Raw genomic sequence first — 21863 nt, 5'->3', positions numbered from 1 at the left:
GAGAGGTTCCCAGTGCCGGCGTGAAGTGGCAAACGTTAAAACACGGACACCTTTTACACGGACGCCTTTTGTGAGAGGGCAGAAGTTAAGTCCGTTGCTGGGAGTCAGGTTTTGTGCTGGTGCAAGCCTGCAGTGTTCCTGAGCTCCCTTTTGACGGCACACAGATCTCGAGTACTGCAGGCAGATGTTGTACGTGTCTGTCTCCATAAAATACATGACGCATATACAAGAGAGAGCCTTTCTTCATTTTTTTTTTTGTGCTTACCATATCACCTTGTCTCTCAAGGACAGCACATTGCTAAAATGCAGGCAGAGATTTATTGGAGGGACTAGAAGGACTGTACTCCTGCTCCTCTCGCCCTCTGCTCACGTCTCCCACTCCCCTGCCAGTCAGGCATCTCTGATGCTCCGCTGCGGGCTGGAAGACAGCAAGCAACAGAGCCAGTCTTGCCCTTTCCCTGTCCTATGGCTTGACATGGGGAACACAGCCCTTGTGGCATGGCCTGCCGTGGGAAAGAGGAGATGCAGTTTCCTTCATTGCTTGCCCTGAGTGGGGAGGCACATTGTCTCAGTCACCATATCCACTGGTTGTTTTTCTTATCATCCTTCCCCCTTTCTGGAACGTCCTGATAAACAACCTACAACAAAACCCACAGAATAAGTTTTCTTCCTTGTAATGCTTTGAGACACGAATAGAGATGGCAATAACCGCTTCCTCATCCTGAGGGCTCATAGGGACTCACATAAAAAAGAATAATAATTAAAACAAAGTCCTCAGAGTGCCTCAGTGAGTGCTGTCATGCCCGCAGTGTGTACTGGAGCGCCCTGCAAGAGGCTAGCTTCAGTTCAGAAGCACTGCCACTAAAGCTGGAAGCCAGGAGTTGATCATTGGACCCTGCTTCTTAGCATAGTTTGGGCCAAAACAACCCTACTGCCATGAATTTTGAAGAAAGTGTGTCCCTGTTTGATCTGGGGTATTACCATTGCACTACTTTACGTAACACAGGTGTACACCAACTGCTCGAACTCCTGTTTCTGCCACATTTAGATTTTCAATTTCATGTGCCATTTCAGAGAAGGGGATTTGAGCTCCTGAGTCACTCAGAAATCCTTAAAAGTTTTATGCTTAGCTTGCTTTTAGATATCAGAATGGACTAAAAATTACCAGAAAACATTCCATAAATAAAGTGGTGAGAGTGAGATACTGAGCATGTATACTGAGTTGTTATCCAATGGGAAATTAAAATTCTCACCATGCTGCAAAATGAATAGTTAATAACCAATAATGTAACCAGTATTAGACCTAACTTAATCTAGTCTTATGATGCTTGTAATAGATAGACATTCCTTTTCAGAGTTACTTTTCAGGGTGCTTTTAAACATTGTGATCAGTTTATTCCATTTGTTCTCTTGCTTTGTGGGGTATAAGACTTGGGTAAAATTATCTGTACTCAGTATGTGCCTGTAGTTTCATCCAATCAGGTAAATTCAGGGGCACTATTTTTAATCAGACAATATAATTGGTACTAATCTTGAAATAAATGATGCTCCTGAGAAACAGGAGCTCCTGTCTTCTCAGGAGCACCATCTGTGTGGCTCATATGCAATCAGAAATATTTCTATTAAATGCTGTATTTTCTTCCTCACCTCATGTTTGATTTCTTCTCTCTGAGTCTTATCCTATGAACCAAAACAGGAATCACAAGACCCAAGTTCTGACAAGTAGTTTCTTTCCTCAGTGTACTGATGCAGCTTTGTTCAGCACTTTTTTCAACCAACAGTGCTCATGCTACACCCAATCTGCCCAGTGCAAGGTCTTCAGCTCAATTTTCATTGTAATCTATATGCAGCTTTTTATATATCCCCCTCGTATCAAAGAAAACTTTGCTGTTTTCTTAATTTCATCAGAGTCATATGGATCTCACATTGTCCTTTCCCAAAATGTCACCTTATTTTATCCCCAGAAAGACTCTTCTGCTCCTCATTTACTAGAAGGCCACTTGCTAATTGTTTTTTTCTTTGCATGCTTGTAAAAGGCAAAATTTTACTGCACAATATTCTCCTGGTTTAAAAAAAATATTGAGCATACATTTTTCAGATTGCTATTTTACTAACAAATATACTTTTCTTGTTCTTTCTTTTTTCTTATCTGGTAAGGGTTTTGTAAGCAAGCTGGATGAATTCATTCACTGGTTAAATGAAGCCATGGAAACAACAGAGAATTGGACTCCTCCTAAAGCAGAGACAGACAGCCTTAAACTGTACCTGGAGACGCACTTGGTAGGACAAAATTATACTATGATTGCTATCAGCAATTGAAGTGTTCTGCTGTGCTTTTTATTTGATTATTATTATTTAATTACTTGTGTGCATCTATATTTTATTGTAAGATTTTCAGAACTGCAGTTTAATGAAAATACCAACAAATTATTTTCTGTATTTGAAATATGTACTGATAGCTTTTAGAAATTAAATTAAAAGCCAGAATTACATTGCAATTCAGAAATTGCCTCCAAAACAGAAAAAAATGGCGATAGCAACAGGAGAAAGGGTAATGTTTTTCTACTGATCATACTAGGATTTTGACTACATTGTAACATTAACAAAACTCTTACTAGTAAGGAACTCTTACTCTCTTTTCCACAGTTTTAACATAGTACAGAGTAATTTAAAATATTTGAAATGATTATTTCAATCATTCTATTTGGCGTCATTTCTGTCATGTAACGAATACAATTGTCGCTAACCTTGTTCTTGTGCAAAAAAGTAAAACATTGGGTGGAAGTAGAAAACACTTGGATGAATAATCTTCTGAATGTATTACAGTCTAGAATTATAGATTGAGAAATATTTGATAAACCTCAGGAGACTTTCACTGAATTCTTCCAAGTGCTGTTTCTGGTTATGAGGAGGCGAAACAAAGACCTGAATTAAACCAGACATTAAGTTCTCAAAAGCAAAATTTTAGGCTGTGGATAGAGAGTAGAGATCTATGTATGCTGTTCAATGGGAAAGTATCTTAATAGGTAAACTACTCTATCTAGTAAAAAAGGAAAAAAAAAAAAAGGGAAAATTAATCCAAAAACTTAGGTTATTGCCAGTATGAACTGGAAGAAACCTGGTGATGGCACTATTCTGAGTGAATGACCTAGACGCCCAGCTAGGTAAAACAGTACGTTAGCAGAACCCACATCAGAGCGTCAACCCCCAAAGCTCAGTCTCATTTCCAGTCCCTGGTAATCTGATGGTGAAAAATTATTTGACAGTCCCAGGAAGTCATGTGATGCATTACAGGAAAAAATGTCATCCCAATCCCTACCGTAATACTGGAGTGGCCATTATTAAATTAATTAAGTATACATTAACCACATATACAATTATACCTGAACTGACAACTGCCTTCAGAATTTCAGCTATACAGAAAACTCTTTTGTATCTTTCATTCTTAAACATTTCTGTTGTAGTAGCACCTATGGGCAGCCACTAGATTAAATGCCCATGGTGGTAGTCTATCAATTGCAGTACGAAGACAGTGCTTTTTTGCCTTATGTCACAGATTTTGGATTTTTTGGCAGAGTGAGTCTCTGAAGATACAGAGCACATCGTGAGATCAGACCCCAGAAGATGCATTGGTCATTTCAATTTATTTTCCTCTTACTTTGCAACATGAAACTTTTTGAGAGATTTTTATGAGTAGACTTGCAATTTTCACTCTTGACTGGATAAAAAGAAATATTCCAGGAACGGGGCAGTCACAGGCTGTGTCTCTGTCACAGTCAGTTTCTTTTCCCCCTTTTTCTGTGGGGAGGAGCACAGTAGATATTTCGCAGGCAAATTACTTCCAACTTTGCATTGTGGTTCTGTGGGATGTGAGGCAGAAACCATCTGTCAGACTGGAATGTGGACTAGTAGCCCAGAGGCAACTCCTTCATTGCTAGAAGTACTCAGACTAAATGGGTATGTGGGCACCTGCACAAATTCCCTCTTCCCTGGGAAGTACTTAGGCTCCCAGCTGTACTCTGTGTATCTCTGCATATCTTTGGGGTACGAAAATCTTTGTACAGTTTCAGGATGACTGTATGATGGAACAAGATGGTTTTTCTTCTTTACCTCTGTGAAGAAATGAAATGTCTAAAGAACAGTTCAGTTTCAATTTGATGATACTGTATTTATTTTTATGGCATATATAACCAGTTAAAAAATCATTGCACAACCTGAAAAAAAGTAACTGTGACTTTTCTTTTTGGATTTCAGAAAACATATGCTATCATGTTTGTTTCTACAGAGCAGAACTGAATTATTAAAATACAGAGCATTTTTATAGTGGGGAAGATAGTTATTTGTATTAATTAGATTGTCAGCTTTTCAGTGGCATTTATCTGACAGAAATCCTAATCTGTGTTTAAACAGAAGTATATGAACTTCCATTCACATTAAGCTCACTGTTCATATTTCCCTTGATTGAGCATTGTAAGACAATGGTGATCAAGGTCTTTGTGAGGGTGCTTACACAGCTCATTTTCTTCTTTTGCCAGTCAGGTAATACATGCTGTCAGACTCACCTAAGATTTGTTGAACTAAAGGGAGCTTAGCATGTTATATTAGGCTCCAGACTTATGGGTTCATGGTACAGACACCAGCAGCAAACTAACTTGGAAATGAATGAAAATGTGTTGGTTCTTTCCTATATACTGCACCTGTGCTAGCAAACCTGATAACTCTGATTCCTCACTGGTGCAGATTTTCTGGTTGTAGGAGGAGTGAAAGCTCTGTGTAGATTAGTATTTTTATTTTTATTAGTAGAGACAAGGCCTTAGCCTTTGGCACAAATTATCAATTTCACCACCTGCGATATTGTTTTCTTGGAGATATGTTTGTTGCAATAACGAAAGTAGTGCCATAAAGACACAATATTTTGCATTCATGAATTGAGTCTCTGCTGTCAAAATCTAAGAAAAGAAAATATGGGAGCAGGAAAACATAAAAATGTACTTGTTCCTTTCTCATTATTGTCTGGGAAATGTCTTGAAGAGGACACAAGGACAAGGTTGTGAACATCCTGCAACTTTTCCCGTATGTACAATTGTTGACTATCATTTTAGGGTCCCAATGTGTAAATGATTGATAAAAGATTGAATTTTAAAGTCTCTCCTCACTCAGCCTTGCTTTTCTGCATCTTTGAGACTTTGAGAAATGGTGTGGCACAGACACTTAAGGAGCACATCTTTTTTTTAAAAAAAATCAAAAACCACCACAAAAAGCCTACAGCACTAACTTATTAGACTCTGCATAAGGTAATGCCCACATGGGGTGTCAAATCTCTAGAACAGGATGGCACTGCAAGTCTCCATTACAAGGGTCCTTGCAATGACATCTTCAGCTTAAGTTGATAGAACTCCCCAAACTATTGTTCTGGTTAATACTTATACCTGAACTGTCAAGATTTTCTATTCAAGATTTTCCATCCAAGATTTTCCATCCAGGATGTTTATCAGCACTTTGAAGCATACAAGTAGTGTCTCTCTATTGCTCTTGGCCCAGCAAGAGCTGCCTGCAGGAATCTTTGTGACCACCTGAAGGTCCCACCTGGCGACCTCCTGACACAAATAGTGAAGCACTTTGTTGTGAAGGTGTCAAGGCAGTTGCCTCTCCTCAGGTTGGTGCATTGTTCCCAGTCAGCCCATTGTCTCATCTGTACAGATACTAGCTGGGGAGTTCGTGGGCCACCCAGGGAATTAATGAATAAGTGCACAGGGTGTGCACACATACAGAGCCCTGGTGAGCATATACATGATGGTTATAATTATTAACTGTAGGACAAATTGTAATTTAATTCTTAAATCAAAATTACAACTTAAACTCCATAGGTTTTGTCATGATGAGTAGCCATATGGTTTGGTAAACAGTATGATTTTTTTTTTTCCTACAAATTGAAAGATAGTCTACATTGGAAATAAGGCGTGCCAAAATAGTTTACAGCTTGGAGGACAGTTTTCATTGCAAATTTTAAAACCTAGCTCCCTGATTTTCCATAAAACAGAAGTTCCTATATACTTCATTTTAGATAACACCAAAGCACAAAGCTATCAATGAAAATGCTCTCAGATAGCCCCTGGAATAGTGACTGAAATTATTCCTTCAATTTTATGGGTCTTCACAACTGAGCAACATCGGTGAAACTGATTTGGGAAGTGTGTGCTTCCCATTCATATGGGAGGGCTGACATGGAGCTGCCACCACTTGAACTTCTGGCACTCCTGTAGGCAGCCACCCAAGACAGCAGATGTTGAAAACACTGATGTTTTCATAAAACAGGGGTGTTTTTCAGCAGAAATCTACTTTGCCACAAAAGCCTCAGTCAGCCCTGCTAGAAGTGAGGCAGGTTTTGAACTTTGTGAACGATTAGGCTCAAATCACTTCCTAATGAAAGATAGCTTCATTGACCTGACCAAAAAGGAACTTCTAAAAATGGTTTCTGATTCCCTTTATCTTTTGAAACTCTTCTTTTCTGTTACACTGATTCTTGCCCATTGGCACCCTGATCAAAATCAGCTACTAGCAGGCTCCAAGCATAGACTTGGTGGTATGCAAATCAGTTTTCATCAAAAACAGTATCCTGAAGGCAGCTTGTGAACTAAAAGCATCTGTCTAGATTGTACTGCTGTGCTTGTGAAACCAAACAGGCTTTCTTACCAGCTCAGCAAATAAGAATTCACCATGTTGCTCTTGACCATTTTAGTTCTGAAGATAGATATTTTACCACTCTTTATCCCTGACCCCAAAAGATACATTTTTTTTAGCACAGTAAAGAAGGAAGCTAGCAAATGTGGAAAAGGTTTAGGTGAAACACGCTATATGTATTTGCTAAGGCCTGGGACTTCTGTAGTCTTTACTTTTCCCTTTGTTGTTGACACAGTACTCTGTTTTCTTGTTGCTGCACAATTCCTAGTTGTGCACCTTACTGTGGTGTGCTCTTAGGTCTTTTGGACAAAGTAATTTCTGTATCGTGTCAGAGCTAGATAATACAAGACTTTTAAATGGAAACCTACAAATGAAAAATTTTAAACTTGTTTGATGGAACTTTTAAAATCCTTCTTGCATTATTAGTAGGTGTTGACAAACAATAGGTTTGAGTAGAGATAAAATTAGTTAAGGAAAGGTCTTCATAGAAGTTTGGAACTGGTAGTCAGGCATTTTTGTCCTAACAATCTTACTTCTCAGAATTTCCATAAGATTAAAATTCCGAGATCTTGAGTACAGGGAACGTAGAAGAGAGAAAGTGAGTAATGCTAGATTTTGCATTTTTTCTTCAAAACCAGCTAAGGAATGGTCAGAGGTTCCCATGATGATGTACTTTTATTCAAAGTTGCTGTTGCCTTTTGCCCTTTTGAGTAAGAATGTGGCTGTAACCTTCCTACATTTAAATTTGCAGTTTGGAGGTGAGCAAAGAATAGAATCATAGAACAGTTTGGGTTAGAAGGGACCTTTAAAGCTCTTCTAGTCCACCGCTTCCTGCAATGAGCAGGAACATCTTCAACTAGATCAGGTTACTCGTAGCTGCATCCAACCTGACCTTGAATGTTTCCAGGCATGGGGCACATCTACCGCCTCTCTGGGCAACCTGTTTCAGTGTTTCACCACCCTCATTGTAAAAAAAATCTTCCTTGTATCTAGTCTAAATCTACCCTCTTTTAGTTTAAAACCATTACCCCTTCGCCTATCGCAACAGGCCCTGCTAAAAAGTTTGTCTCCATCTTTCTTTCCCTCTTTAAGTACTGGAAGTCTGCTGTAAGGTCTCCCCAGAGCCTTCTCTTCTCCAGGCTGAACAACCCCAACTCTCAGCCTGTCCTCATAGCGGAGGTGTTCCAGCCATCTTATAATCTTCCTGGCCCTCCTCTGGACTCACTCCAACAGGTCCATGTCTTTCCTATGCTGAGGACTCCAGAGCTGGATGCAGTACTGCAGGTGGGGTCTCATGAGAGCAGAGTAGAGGGGGAGAATCACTTCCCTCAACCTGCTGGTCACGCTTCTTTTGATGCAGCCTGAGATACAATTGGCTTTTTGGGCTGCGAGCTCACATTGCTGGGTCATGTTCAGCTTTTCACCCAGCAGTACCCCCAAGTCCTTCTCTGCAGGGCTTCTCTCAATATTTCACTTTACTCTCACTGTAACTGTGGACATAAGATATCCTTAGAAAAGACGGTAGTCCATGGTTTCCTGTTTTTCCAGATTGCACATTGTTTATCGCTCATAGAAAGAATGGAGGAGGATGGCCTCCTTGAAAAGAATTGTTCACACCAGGGTTATTTGTTTGCTGTTTTTTTTTTAAGAAAAAATATATGTTCTGTTTACTTGAAACAGGGAAAAGCAGTTCTGTAGAAAGTACAAATGGCTAAGATTGCGGGGAGTCATTGCACTACGAAGTGTTATCTGGATATGCTAAATGATCATTTCCATGAATCATAATTTCTTGGTTTTCTTTTCTAGTAAGTAGTGGGATCCCTGTCTGTAATTTTTACCTCGATTTAGTCGCAAACCTTGTGCCCTATTAAAGTGCTTTTTAGATCAGAATTGTTTCATTATATTAACATTCTCAGTCACCATATTTACAGTATATGCTACAGTCTTAAAAGTGATAAAGTATCACTAGTATTTCAAAAGAAACTGTACAAGTTGATTCATGCAAGTATTTACTCTCTTCTGTACAGGAAGTTTAGATGTCATCTCTATTCCAAAATCAAATTCTTCTTAAGATATGGGAGTTTTGAGAGTTTTGTTATGAAAAGATTTTTTTTGTGTCCAGTATAAATGTTTCTGGGCACATCATGGCTCAGCACTTTCTTAGCTGTAAACAGCAAATGCTTTCATACAGAAAATAGATTGTATTTTCACATTTAAGAGATTGTATTGATGAAGTAATGATGCTTCTGTGATATCTCATGATAACTGATTGTCTGTTTGTAACAAGTCTGCTATGTCTGAAAAAAAAATCATTCTCATCTCCCTGGAAAATCTCATTTTCTGAAAAATGTCAGTTTAGAGAAGTATTAAATACCTGTTCTCATTGAAAATAAGGTTAAACACACATGCCTTGGGCTAATCTATGGGCTGTCTTTGTGGTAGCAGTGGTAACAGGAATTTTATTCAAGGTATTAAAGCCTTTAAAATGGCTAAGTTATGTACTGTGCTTTTGCTATACGGGCATTTCCAGTGACCATGACAGCCAATTTAGATTTTTTCCTCAAAATACATATTAGTATCTGCAGGATGATAGTGCTAAAGAGTCTGAGCACCATGAGTGGAGTAATCTCTTGCTTCTCTGAGGACTTTGCTTTGAATCTGTTTAGTCTATTGTTAGTCTGAATTTTATGCTGTTATCTTTAAGGTATTTTGGGTATGCATGGGTTCCTGAATGTATGTCCTTTTGTATATGAATTACTCTGCAGAACATACTAATCAGAGATATAGATTAAACCCAGCAGATTTCAAATAACACAGGCAAATAAAAGGACTTAATAGGAAGTAAGACATCAACCTTAAACAAAGGGAATGCATGTTTATTGTCAATTGTGACTATTATTCAGCTTTTAAAATCTGTAAACACAGTAACCTCTATGTAACTTTTTCTGTTTCTTGAGTTAAAGTTCCTGAGAATATGAAAAGGAGATGTTCTTGTCATTTGATACATTTGGCTGTACCTGTGTTATAGTCTGGGGCCAGAGACTGTATGGTTGCTGGCAGTGGGAAAATTAGAGGTTTCTAAACTGTTTGGGTTGTTCTTTTGAATTTCTGTGAGTTTTTAGGTGATGAAATAAGAGGAAAAAAATCAGATATATAAGATAAAATCCAGGTATATACGCTGCTAATCCTAGTACTGTTGTCCTGACCAATCTGTGCTTGATCTGAAGTTGTTTCCCATAAGGTCATACAAGAATGTAGAGTGTGGTGTGTTCCTCTGAGTGTGCATTAAATACCTGATGCAGTTTTCTTCGAAAACAAGGCCAAACGCTAACATAGAGCACATTAAAACCCAGATTGTTCAGACTTTGGGAAATGTTTAAATTCATTTACACCTGTGGGTGAAGCTGAACAAGGCAGTATTGCAAATGTTCATCCCCTCTCAAGTCTCACCACCCCAAACAGTAAAACTCTTGGGTGCTGAGGTGTCCCAAAACACAGATACTGTAAGTTTGAGTGGTGAAAGTTGGAAATTCCACTGAGTCCTTGGTGTGCCTGCAGAAGAAATTGTTTGCATGCAGGGGATGCAGTGCCTGTAATAATATAATGAAATCAAACTGCCATTATAAAATGTTTTGAAGTAACTTGATCAAAAATTTTCAGTAAAAAAGCATTTCACATGAGTTCTGACTTAGAAGCTTTATAGCAATTGCAGAATAACCACTCTTTGAATGATGACTTGATCATACTCTTTGCACTAATTTATCACTGTAACAACTTTTGAAACACCTTTAAAAATGTGATTTGAATGTAATGTTTATTTTATTAATAAATTTCATAATGATTATATAGGAAATACGTTAATTGAATCATAGAATGATTTGGATTGGAATGGCCCCTAGAGATTGTCTAGTTCCAACCCCCCTGCCATGGGCAGGGACACCCTCCACTAGCCCAGGTTGCTCAAAGCCTCATCCAGCCTGGCCTTGAACACCTCCAGGGATGGGGCATCCACGGCTTCCCTGGGCAACCTGTTCCAGTGCCTCACCACCCTCACATATTTCTTCCTAATGTCTAATTCGAATCTCTTTCAGCTTAAAACCATTACCCCTCATCCTGTCACTACATGCCGTTGTAAAAAGTCCCTCCCCATCTCTCTTGTAGGCCCCCTTTAAGTTCTGGAAGTGTGCTATAAGGTCTTCCCAGAGCCTTCTCTTCTCCGGGCTGAACAACCCCAACTCTCTCAGCCTGTCCTCATACAGGAGGTGCTCCAGCCCTCTGATTATTTTTTTAGCCCTAAATTGTAAATTTTATGTCTATTAAAATGTAATGCTATTGCTTGGAATTTTAGTATGCTGGTATGATCAATATAGATCTGTAGTCTGTCATTTGTTTTTCAAAGTGAAATGAAATTTATTTTTTAAAAATTTGGAGATTGTAAATAATTGAGAGAATATAATGCTAGGATTTCAAAGGACAAACAAGCACACTTTCAGCAACATTCAAACTATATTTGCTTTTACTTACCTGACAAGAGCTATGGTCCACTCCCGTGAGTTCTGTGCGATGTCTGTCAGAGGCATAATATCATTCACACTTTGAGTACTAGAAGTAATACAGTCGCTGTCTGTGTTTTGGTGTTTGCAATGCCAAAGCTTTCAGCAGAAATATAGAAAATTCAGGGCATGAATAGAGGTCTTGATTGGTAAATGTTTTCCTTTGCATCTCCTATGGTTTGGGTTTTTTTTATTTTTTTTTCGTTTCTTAATTCTACAAATGAATTGGGTTAATAATTTGAGATCTCAGTTTATTAGATATGTTATGTTAAGGAGACATTTTAGTTCACCTTTAAATTGCATAAAACCTTACATCTGTATGTATGTAAAAAGCAAATTACATCTCACTCATATTCCCCTGAAATTTTATTACAACTAAAATCCCTCAAGGATTGTTCTAAAACTACATAGTGTTATTTTGTGCCAGTGAGTGCTTTTTGGTCTGAAAGTTAGTAAATTTATATTTAGATAATATATTTTTTTTCTCCCGTAGTAACTCCATAATTGCCAAGGCTTCTCTGCGCCGTGAATTTATCTTTGGGTTGGAAAGCGCTTTTCTCTTGGGTGGCATATGGTAGGACAGTACAACTTAGGCATATTTTGATGAAATAGCTTTTGGGCGCAGTGGGTCTCCAGGTGGAAGAAGTGTACCTAGAAACATGTAAGATCAGGCAGACAAGTGTTGTTTTGGTATTATCTACCAGGAGTCAGAAAACTGTGATTTCTGCAGATTATTTACTGAGTATCTTATGACAAAAAATGATCAAGGACAGGTATATATGATGGACTGAATGTGCAGTTCACCATGCTTATGGCAAGTTAACAGTTGTTTCATTGTGTAGCTATTTTGCCCGTGTGCTTTCCTGCCTGTGTTCTTCCATCCCTTGTTGTCTCTTGATAATAAACAAACTGAGATTCAATTTAGGAAGCCTCACATTGACTTTTTTTTTTTTTTCTTTAAACAATGTAAAATTTTTAAACAGGCAAAAGCAAAGAGAGGTTTATGTGGGGAAACACAAAAAAGAAATTAGAGTTGGCAGCAGAATTTATGTGAGTTTGAAATACGAAACATTTGGAAAAATAACTTCTATGCCTTCTAGTCGAAATCTGCAAAATTGGCTTCCTGGAGAGTTGGGCTAACTGTACCTTTTCTTCACATATAAAATTATGCATTCAAAATTTGGCTAAATTACCTAAGAGGTGACTAGCACAGTGAGGAATAAGAAGCGGAAACTGGGGGACCTGAAGTATTTAATGTGAGGAAGATTGTGCTATTCATGTTTAAGAGGTAACAAAGGGAAAAAACATTGATTGCCTAATACTGGAATGGCAGAAGCTGTGACAGAGAAGAAAAGAGTGAGGTGGTTTTACAAAATTATGAATTAGTGTAGGACTACTGGGGTAGAACCTGCCCCCTTGTATTTAGTTTTGCTGGCCCATCATAAATTCTGTGGCATGTGAGAGATCTAGGGTAGTGCTCTGTCAGCACGTTACATTGCAGTCCTTACTCCTGCATTTTTATCCAGTCTAGACGTAAAGATCTCAGGGGATCAGGGTTTTCACTGTTTTCCTTAGGAGATTTTTACACAATCTAATAGATCTGACTTTTCAGGGAAATTTCACTGGTATTTATTTTAAATTTTCTCTTTCTTAATTTAATTCCATTAGTCCCATCTACTATACCCTCTGATACTGTACTATGCTAATAAGTCTTCTGTCTGCTTGGTGTTCAGATTCATGGAATATACTTAGATAATATTGGCCCTTTCTCTTAATCGTCATTTAATCAGTCTTGTTTATTTCTTGTAATCTTCCACCATTCCCACCTTTCAGCATATTTTGTTTGCTCTTCACTAAACTCCTACCAGTTTGTCTATTTATAACTGTGCTTGGTCCTCCCAGGCAAAAAGTACATTCAGATCAAGTGAAAGGTGGAGAATGCGTATTAGTGATCACGAGGTAAAATAATTCCTGGGGTTGCTATCATTATCTCATTACTAAATATTTTGAACTCAGAATGTTCAGTTAATATTATGTTTAAATGAGTGATAAACTTACACAGAGAAGTTGTCTGAGCAGTCAAACCACCTTACATTTGATCTACACCTACGGTGGCACAATGCCAGCATGAAATTATTGTTATGGGATTTCAGTAGTGAGGTTGCCAGATCAGTTTTATGTCAATTTTAAAGGCATTTTAGATTATAATCTGATACTGTAAATCAACATAGACAGTGATATTGTTATTTTGCCCATTTTTATCTGCCTGCAGATGCCAGTGGATGGAATTACCTCCAGACAAACCCAAGAAATTAATTGCTTTTAGAGCTTTCTCATTGTTGCAGGAGGTACAAGACCACATCTACTTTCCACTAGCTATTCAATCTTAAAATATATCTAACAGCTCCCATTGGTTACAGAAAGAAGTAACGTGGTTCATCTAAGAAAAATGACGGTCATATTGTATTAGGCATTAGAGATTTGCTTTAGCAGCTGGTGATAATTGGCCCCTTGGCCATCATTGCTATAGGGAGGGTATGTTCTCAGTCTCAGGGAGAGAAGAAAAGGACCCTTACTGGGTGCTACAGCTTCAGAAGAGGATTCACCGTGTCCTCCTTAAAAAGCAAAGGTAGATTCTATGTTATTGTGGTAAAAATCAGACTTGACTATGGAGCTGCATAAAGCATTTCCACAGTGCTTGTGTTCTGTAACATTGAATTCCCAGGAAAACCATCCTAGTGACTGTTAATACTAAGCAGGCTTTACGTCTCTGATGAAAAATGCTAGGCTTTCCTAAATAAGATATTTCCCAATCGTTAAAAAGTCAAATAGTTTGATGATATATTTGTAGATGTAACGTGTAAAATGCACTGTTTCTTAGAAGATAGGATCTTTTTTTCCATGTACAAATTGCATATGAATATCAGTTTCATATAACAATTGACCAATTAATTATGTACTTAGTATTATGTTGCTAGAATGCTAAATATATGACCATTTCCACGTTAATAGAAGGGAAGCTTACATGGTAGTTATTTTTTTGATTTACTGAATGTCATTGTTAGGTAGTGTTCAGGAGTATGAAAATACTACTACATTATTACATGGCTTATTAGGTTATTAACTCAAGTATGTAAATACCAAGCAGTGACCAAACAGAGACTTTCTGTGTGGTCAGAACTCCTCAGGAAAAAAAAAAATAGACAGCTACCTTTCCATAACCAAATGCTGAATTCTCTACTTAGTATCTTGGTATTTTGTCATAGTGAGCTATTGGGAGGTAACTATGCTAGGAGCAATACAGTTGCAAAAGTAACTGTATACTAATAATATACGAATACATTTTCAGAAACTGTTTTAAGTCATTTTCCCTTTAAGAGAAATGAAATGTGGTAATTGAAAAAAAAATCAAATTTTCAGCATTTATTTTTCCTGGAGATTATTGGTATATAGCATATATTTTATAAATAAGTGACACATTTTTTTTCTCCATTTTCTTAGAAATTTACTGTATGTTGTAACTGTTTACCTATCCAAAACTTGATATTGCTGATAATATTTGTGGGAATTTGGTTATCCTTCTAAGACTGTCTCAGAGAAACCCATTTCTTTTTTACCAGAAACTGTTCTCATCACTCTGAATTTCACAATTGAATTATATCTGTCACAGTGAGTGTTATAATTAAAAGTGCTACATTCTTAGCCAAAATATGCATTCAACTATACCTAAATATAGAAGTCCATATTTTAGTAACATTGTGGTTTTCTCCAAAAATGCAAATGACTATTAGGAAATTTTAAATTAATCTTTCAATTTCAAATTGTAAAATCATAAGTCACTTTGATAATTTTAATTGTATGCACCATTGCTCTAAAAAGTAAATGCCCCAGAAGCAGTGATATTTTTCTCAGAGGTATTTAAACACATGAAAAATTAACCTCAAGAAAATTAGGTCTCAAGGGTACCCCAGTGCACTGCACATGCTAATAGTATGATTGACTGACAAAATATTTCTTTTCATATGGCATCTTAATCTGGCAATAGGTATAAACTGCTGTGTTGTTTAAACTAATCTGTGTTTATGTATACATTGTAGGTTCATGATACCTAGTTGCTTATTTGTGCTTCAGAGACACAAAGTACACTGGAAATAATTAGTTGGACGCATCATGACTTAAAAAAAGTACATGCTTATACAAAGTCTGTGTGCCTCTGGAAACAAAAATATTTAATATTTGACTGTCTGTACTGCAGATATGAATAGGTCAAGACCCAGCTTGTGTTTTACTGAATAACAGGTATTTGCAAAGTACAGAGGGTTGCAAAACAGTGAAAAATCACATATCCGAGCTTTGTAAGTATATACTGTAAGATACCTACTCAGTAGAAGTTTCCTAAATTTAAGTATCTACAGCCATAAAATAAAACCTCAGGGGAACTTAAAATAAATATTTTTTCAAATAATTTTTCTCATCCCCAGACAAATAAACTGAGAGGGAGAGATTATTATGTGCTGGAAAAGTGCTCTCTTATTTTTAGAGTATAGATCAGCAGGTGCTGCTTTTTCCCCCATAGAGGTTCTGCAGTATTGTTGTCTGATGAATCAAATCAGTTTCCTAAAAGTCAGGGGACAGCTTCATTTTGTGAAGGCTGGGCTGCTTTGCCCCATGCAGTCAACAGAAGGTAGCACTCCTGGGGCTTTGTACTTACACTTTTGGAGTCTTTATTCCTGTTTATTTACAGTTCTGTAGCTTTAATAAAACTGCATGATTCCTGCCTCACTTTTCCTTTCCCACTAAATAAGAGCAGTTGATATTTATATAGAGGTGCATGGTGACTAGGAAAAGTGCAGAGAATTTCATAAGGAAATTTTGCTTGTTGCAGCTTGTAAACTACGTTTTACACACCTCAGTGCTAGGGATGACATTAATGTGTTGTTTAAAAAGCTGCTGTCAGGCCAATGCACATGCATTTTCCATAACGTATATGTGCTCATGTGTGATGTTTAGGCTGCTCCATAGCTGCAAATGTGTCTGGAAAAATGGCTTTGATTAATTGACTTCCCTCCTCTTCTTTCCTCTCTTCACATGCAAAGGCTCCTTTCATTATCAAGATCAGAGGAGGAGGGGGAAGAGTACCTGGGTCACACGCTGTTAGAGTTACAATTTTCCAAATGCCATAAGTAAGCAGTAGGGAGTGGGAAATATCCAGGATGAGAGAGGACCTCAGTTTGAAGGCCCTCCTCCATTCCAAATATTTGGTCTGATTTTATCTTTAGCTGTGCAAATTTGCGTTCTCCATTGTATATACGTGTAATACTTCTTCATGTATTGATATATACATGTAATATATCTTCAACTCTGGCTTTTTCATATGTCACATTTTCAGCCATGCAGGTATGAGGAACCATGAGCACTGATGCACTGATTGAGGGCTATTCTCTTCAGTCTTCCTTGTCTATTTGTTCTTTTTTTCTTAGGAAATTGCCACCTGTAAGAGATTATATATGTGTATAATTCTAAAGCCAAAGCTCATACTTTACTACCTCAACTGACAATTTCCTTCGCTTCTGTTTGTGTTTATACTTATATGAATGGTTCCCTCCTTTTAATGCCTCTGTGCTGATAAGAGTTTATTTCTGCTAAATTTCATGTATGTTCACGGTATTTGTGCCATGCATAATTTATCCATAAAATCAGAATTTTGCACAAGCAGAATATTGCTAGTCAGAACCCAAAAGTTTGGCTCCATCTTTATTCATCATATTTTGCTTCTTCAGTTAACATTATTACTGGTTAATAGGTGCACCTGAAAATCAAGCTGTATTGTAGTATCTGATGTGTTATGTTAAATGAATCTTTTCTAGGACAGCAAGTCTCTTTTTTTTTTTTTTCCTAATGAAAAAGAATACCTCATCTTTTCCAATTTTCCTATCAAACACATCCACATCATCTCAAGACACTGCCACATCCAGCTGCATCTATACTCAACTTCAATTATATGAAATTACACAACCTACTGTCAGGTCCTTTAGGTTCTCTTTTGCTGTGCGAGGCACACGCATAGTGCCTTTCCTGTGAAGTGCGTGATTACAAACTATTCAGTACAAGCCTGTTTTAAGTAAACAGTAAATTAAATATTGTCAGTGCTTGTTCAGACATGCTCTTATGAAGGAAAAAGACCCTCTAGATCTGGGTTCATAAAACTCCAGATTTAAGAAAGAGCCAGACATGAACTAGGCATCCTTTTTCCTTTTTAACTTCCCTTGGCTGACCCAGTTGTTCAACAGCTGGTACAAAACATTATATTCAGATGCCTATACAAGGAAAATTGGGCTAGACAAAATGCTGAAGGTAGCAAAATTCCTGTTTATTGCTCTTTATTTGAATGGAGAATTCTCAAAAACATTTTGTCACTAACTGTCAGGTACGCTGCTGCCTGAAAGACTGTTAAGAGTCTGTCTGAGCAACATGCCTCTTTCAACCATGACAAGTACAGTAAAAGAACATCATTTTATTACAGTTCTGGCAATATTATTTTCTGCTACGCCAATCAGTCTGACTACAGGAGTTAGGAAAAACAGGAAATGATCGGCTTCCCTAAGAAATGAGGGGTTTTGAGTATTTTGTGGTGTCTGCTACTTCAGTACGAGCATGGTCACTAGTATTTGAAGAAGCATAAATAAGTTTTATAAAAACCAGGAGCTACAAATGTGCACTTGCAAAATCTCCTTTCATGTCTGCCAGTTAAGTCATTCCCCAGAGAAGGCAAAACTCTTTTCTTCCAAGGGGTCAAGTATTGTTTTCATTCATTCTGTAGACATTTCAAAGAGAACAAGAATTGCGTGTGTGTATGTGTTCAGGGCTGCCCATGATTTATGATTAAATACAGCAACTACCCCTTTCTTTATTGCATTTTGTTTCTCTTTCTTACACGCAAGTATGAGTGAGAAGCTCTGTCAAATAATTCACAAATTTATCCAAGTTATCAGTGATGTATGAAATGTCATAACATATCATGTTTCCCGTTCCTCTCTCTATTACCAGATTTTAATGCAATTTGTAAAAATAAAAAATAAATTTTTAAAGAGAAACAAAATATTTTAATCACTGTTAAATCAGAGGTCCTTTGCAAACTAAAAATAAGTAAATAAAAATAAGTAAAAATATTAGTACAAAAAAGGATGAAAAGATACTTGCTTTGCAAATGAAGAATGCGGAGATCTAAAGCAGTCTGATTTGTTCTTTGAAAACGGATAAGAGTTAACTCAGAAACACAATATTAATAGATTTGTATGAGTGCACATAAGGCCATATATTCAATGCTGTAATTTTTTTATGGTTTCATAAATAGTGCTATCACCAACATTTCAAAGAAATCTGAAAAAAACAGAGCTCATATGTGGTGGCATAAATTTAGTGTATTTTATAGAACACGGTTACTCCAGATATAGCCTACGGGTTGTGGCTTTTCATAAAACCTAATGAATTTCTAGATTTGTCAGCTGTTTCAACACAGATGCACTTTGCTGATCTAATGGAAACATTTTGAGCCCAGATCCAAAATATCAATAGCTTTTAGTATCACAAATTAGTTTGGCTATTGGGTAAATGGGGATGTGGTTCTTGATAAAAAGCAGCAAGTAATTTTGTACGTCTGGTTTATGGTAACTGCCTCTCCAATGTCTGATACTGAGTCTGTTTCTTTTTTTTTATATTTTTTTTTCAGAGTTTTAAGTTGAATGTAGATAGCCACTGTGCTTTAAAAGAAGCAGTGGTAGAAGAAGGGCGTCAACTTCTTGAGCTTATTGTATCTCACAAATCAGGTAAATCCTTCTGAAATATTGCAAGTCTTTATGTCTCCAGACTATTAAAGAATGAAGAAGCATTGCTGTAAATTACTGCATATATTCACTTCCTTATGTATTATTAATATTTACATTATCAGATTGACCTTCAAGATTTATAAATGTTTCATATACTGCATACAATGCAGTGATACTTTTAAAATGAAATACTGCCTGCAAATAGTCTGTTCATTTTATTTTGGTCTTGCTGCTCAGCTGAGTTTCAATTGAAATCACATCACTGAAAACTTCACACTGACACATTCTTTGATGTAGGTGCTATGGAAATAACATTAAGATAATAAATTGGGATTTCAAATATATATATATTTTTACATACTCTGCATGGGTAATTGCATTGTTAAAGCTTTATTTTGACATTTAAACCAATTCTTACATTGATTGTAATATATTTATGAAGAATAGATCAAAATCAAAAATACCTTTTTCTTTTGGTTAGGCTTGTCTTTTTCTGCAGAGGCCTTAAATCGAGGGGAGGGAGAGAGAGATGCTGCTTTCCCTTCCTCTGTCCCCACCACCCCCTATATTTTTAGATGTTTGCGTGACTTGTATGATAATACAGTTTTAATAAGCATATACTGCTATGGAATACCATCTTAATTTTGGCCTACTTAGCATGCTTTTCATCCAGGTTGAAGTTATCCTTTGGCCTACCGTTTTCTGATCAAGTTATACATTGTGCCTCTATTGTTTCACAGCATCAGACAGATCTGTGTAGTGTGAAAGCTATAGGAAATTGTTTACTTCTGTGTATAGTTCCAAAAAGGTATAGAAACCATGGCAGAGAAGAGTAGTGCATAGTCAACATATACTTAGAAAATGGTAATGTGTAAACTACAGAAAGTATTTACAGGAGTTGGAGGTAAGAAAAATACATTTGGAAGATGATTAAACATTTTGAGATGTTGTGAAGTGTTTTGAGACTAGATGTTGAAGGGTGAGTTTACCATAGCTTTTCCTACTGCACAGAAATCACAGTTTATGTGGGATTTTCCTTTTCCTGAAATTGTCATCTGAAAAATAATCAAAATTTTAAATGGTGGCTAAAAGAAACATTATGACCTTATAGCATTGTTTTGCAGTGTGAACAACAGTAATGCTTGGATTTATTGCTGAGAAAATACCTTAAAATTATTGTTACATTGATTCTTTTAAATATCCTGCTAATTCTTTGACTCAAGAATAATATTTAAAGATGCAGTTGAGTTTACAACTTTTACTTTTTTCCCCTTCATTTTGGAGAAGGACTGAAGGACATGCTGCAGATGATTGCAAGTCAATGGAAGGAACTACAGAGGCAAATCAAACGGCAACACAGCTGGATTCTTAGGGCTCTGGATATCATCAAAGCAGAGATACTGGCTACTGATGTGTCTGCAGAGAATGAGGAAGGGACTGGGAGCCCTAAGGTAAGTGGCTTGAAGTTTACGTTATTTCCTCTTATTTCCATCTTCTTTTGAACTAGGCAGCACTGAAGTTTTCTTTCCACCCTAAGGCTTTTCATTTCTACTGGGTAAAATCTTTTTTTTTAATGAACAAAATGAAATGCCTTACTCTGAAACAATAAAAAAATCTTAGAACTTTCAAGTTTTCCAGGAAGACCTGTCTCATTGCGTGTAGAGGGGCATGAGGGGGAGCATAAAACATTTAGTAAACAAAACATAAAGCATCTTTAACATGAATAATCAGAATGGTTTTAAATTGTTTTGTTGCAACTATAAATCACTATAATCAGTGCAATCACTCAGCTCTGACATCCATTAGCCGCTTGGTTACAGCAAATTAACAAAGAAGAGAGAAAGTGATTCATTATCTCATTCCTGTTAATGACTATCAGATGCATTGCTTAATTAGGGGATGGCCATTGTAGTGGGAAGAAGGTCATATGCCTTTTCACAAATCTTCTTGCTCTGAGTTTACGTCCTCCATAATAGTGCATGTGTTGAATACCAGAAGTGCTTTAAGAATAAGGTATTAACACCTATCATCAGTTTGTGGATATTAATTATTAAAGAGGGCTATAGTACTTACGAGTTACCAAAATTAATGTTTGTAAGAGCATTTTAAATACAAACCATGCTTATTCAAATTGGCGCAAGCGGTGTAGGGACACTACACACAATAGAAACTTGTGGCATAGGGTCCATGACCTTTCATTACCACCAGTAGTAAGCAAAGGTGGTTGGGGGAGAGTGAATTAGAAAGTGTTGATTTTTACAATTAAAAAGCGAAGCAAAGAATATGCAGCAGAGCAATCCAATAACTCTTAACATCTTGGCATGCAGTAGGCTGCCATTTATAGAAAAATTCAAGATTCCTGTTTCTAGAAATAGCAGAGATGGTTGTGCTGAGTAGATTTTTAGATTCTGATGCCAGAATTCTTTACATTGATATTCAGTGCTTTCTAGAGAGTAGTTTGTAGAGTGTCTCTTTTCTAGGATTACATGAAGTGTTCTGGTGTTCTTGTACCATAGTTCTACGTGGCAAAAATGATCTTAGAGGAAGAGCCAAGGGTAATAATGAGACAAAAATACAGGAAGAGGCCTATGCACAGGAGACACAATTTGGACTGATATCCCTCATCACTTGCATGGTGGAAAATGCTGCTGTGCCACATAGCTCTTATTTTAGGAAGCAGGTGTTGAAGCAAATAGGAAACTTGGTTTCATAGTTAGGTCTGTTAAAGTAACAGACTATCTTAAAGTTAAGTTTCTACCTGCCAATAATATGACCCTGTTATCTCTGAACAGCTTGACTCATC

At 37.0% G+C, this 21863-nt stretch overlaps 1 protein-coding gene across 1 annotated transcript; it reads left to right on the top strand.

Moving 5' to 3' along the window:
• Positions 1-2157: 2157 nt before the first annotated feature.
• On the top strand, positions 2158-20511 carry LOC104472041 (A-kinase anchor protein 6-like; the record flags this gene model as incomplete). The annotated part of the gene is made up of 3 exons (XM_010087576.1): positions 2158-2280; positions 18964-19060; positions 20348-20511. Coding segments are annotated over 3 exons (384 nt in total), but the record flags the coding sequence as incomplete, so codon positions are not given.
• Between the last annotated feature and the right edge of the window lie 1352 nt (positions 20512-21863).

Source organism: Pterocles gutturalis, unplaced genomic scaffold (genome assembly GCF_000699245.1).
Source record: "Pterocles gutturalis isolate BGI_N339 unplaced genomic scaffold, ASM69924v1 scaffold19111, whole genome shotgun sequence".
Classification (NCBI taxonomy): Eukaryota; Metazoa; Chordata; class Aves; order Pterocliformes; family Pteroclidae; genus Pterocles; species Pterocles gutturalis.
Note: the sequence above shows the minus strand (reverse complement) of the source record. Positions and strands in the feature narration are given on the sequence as shown.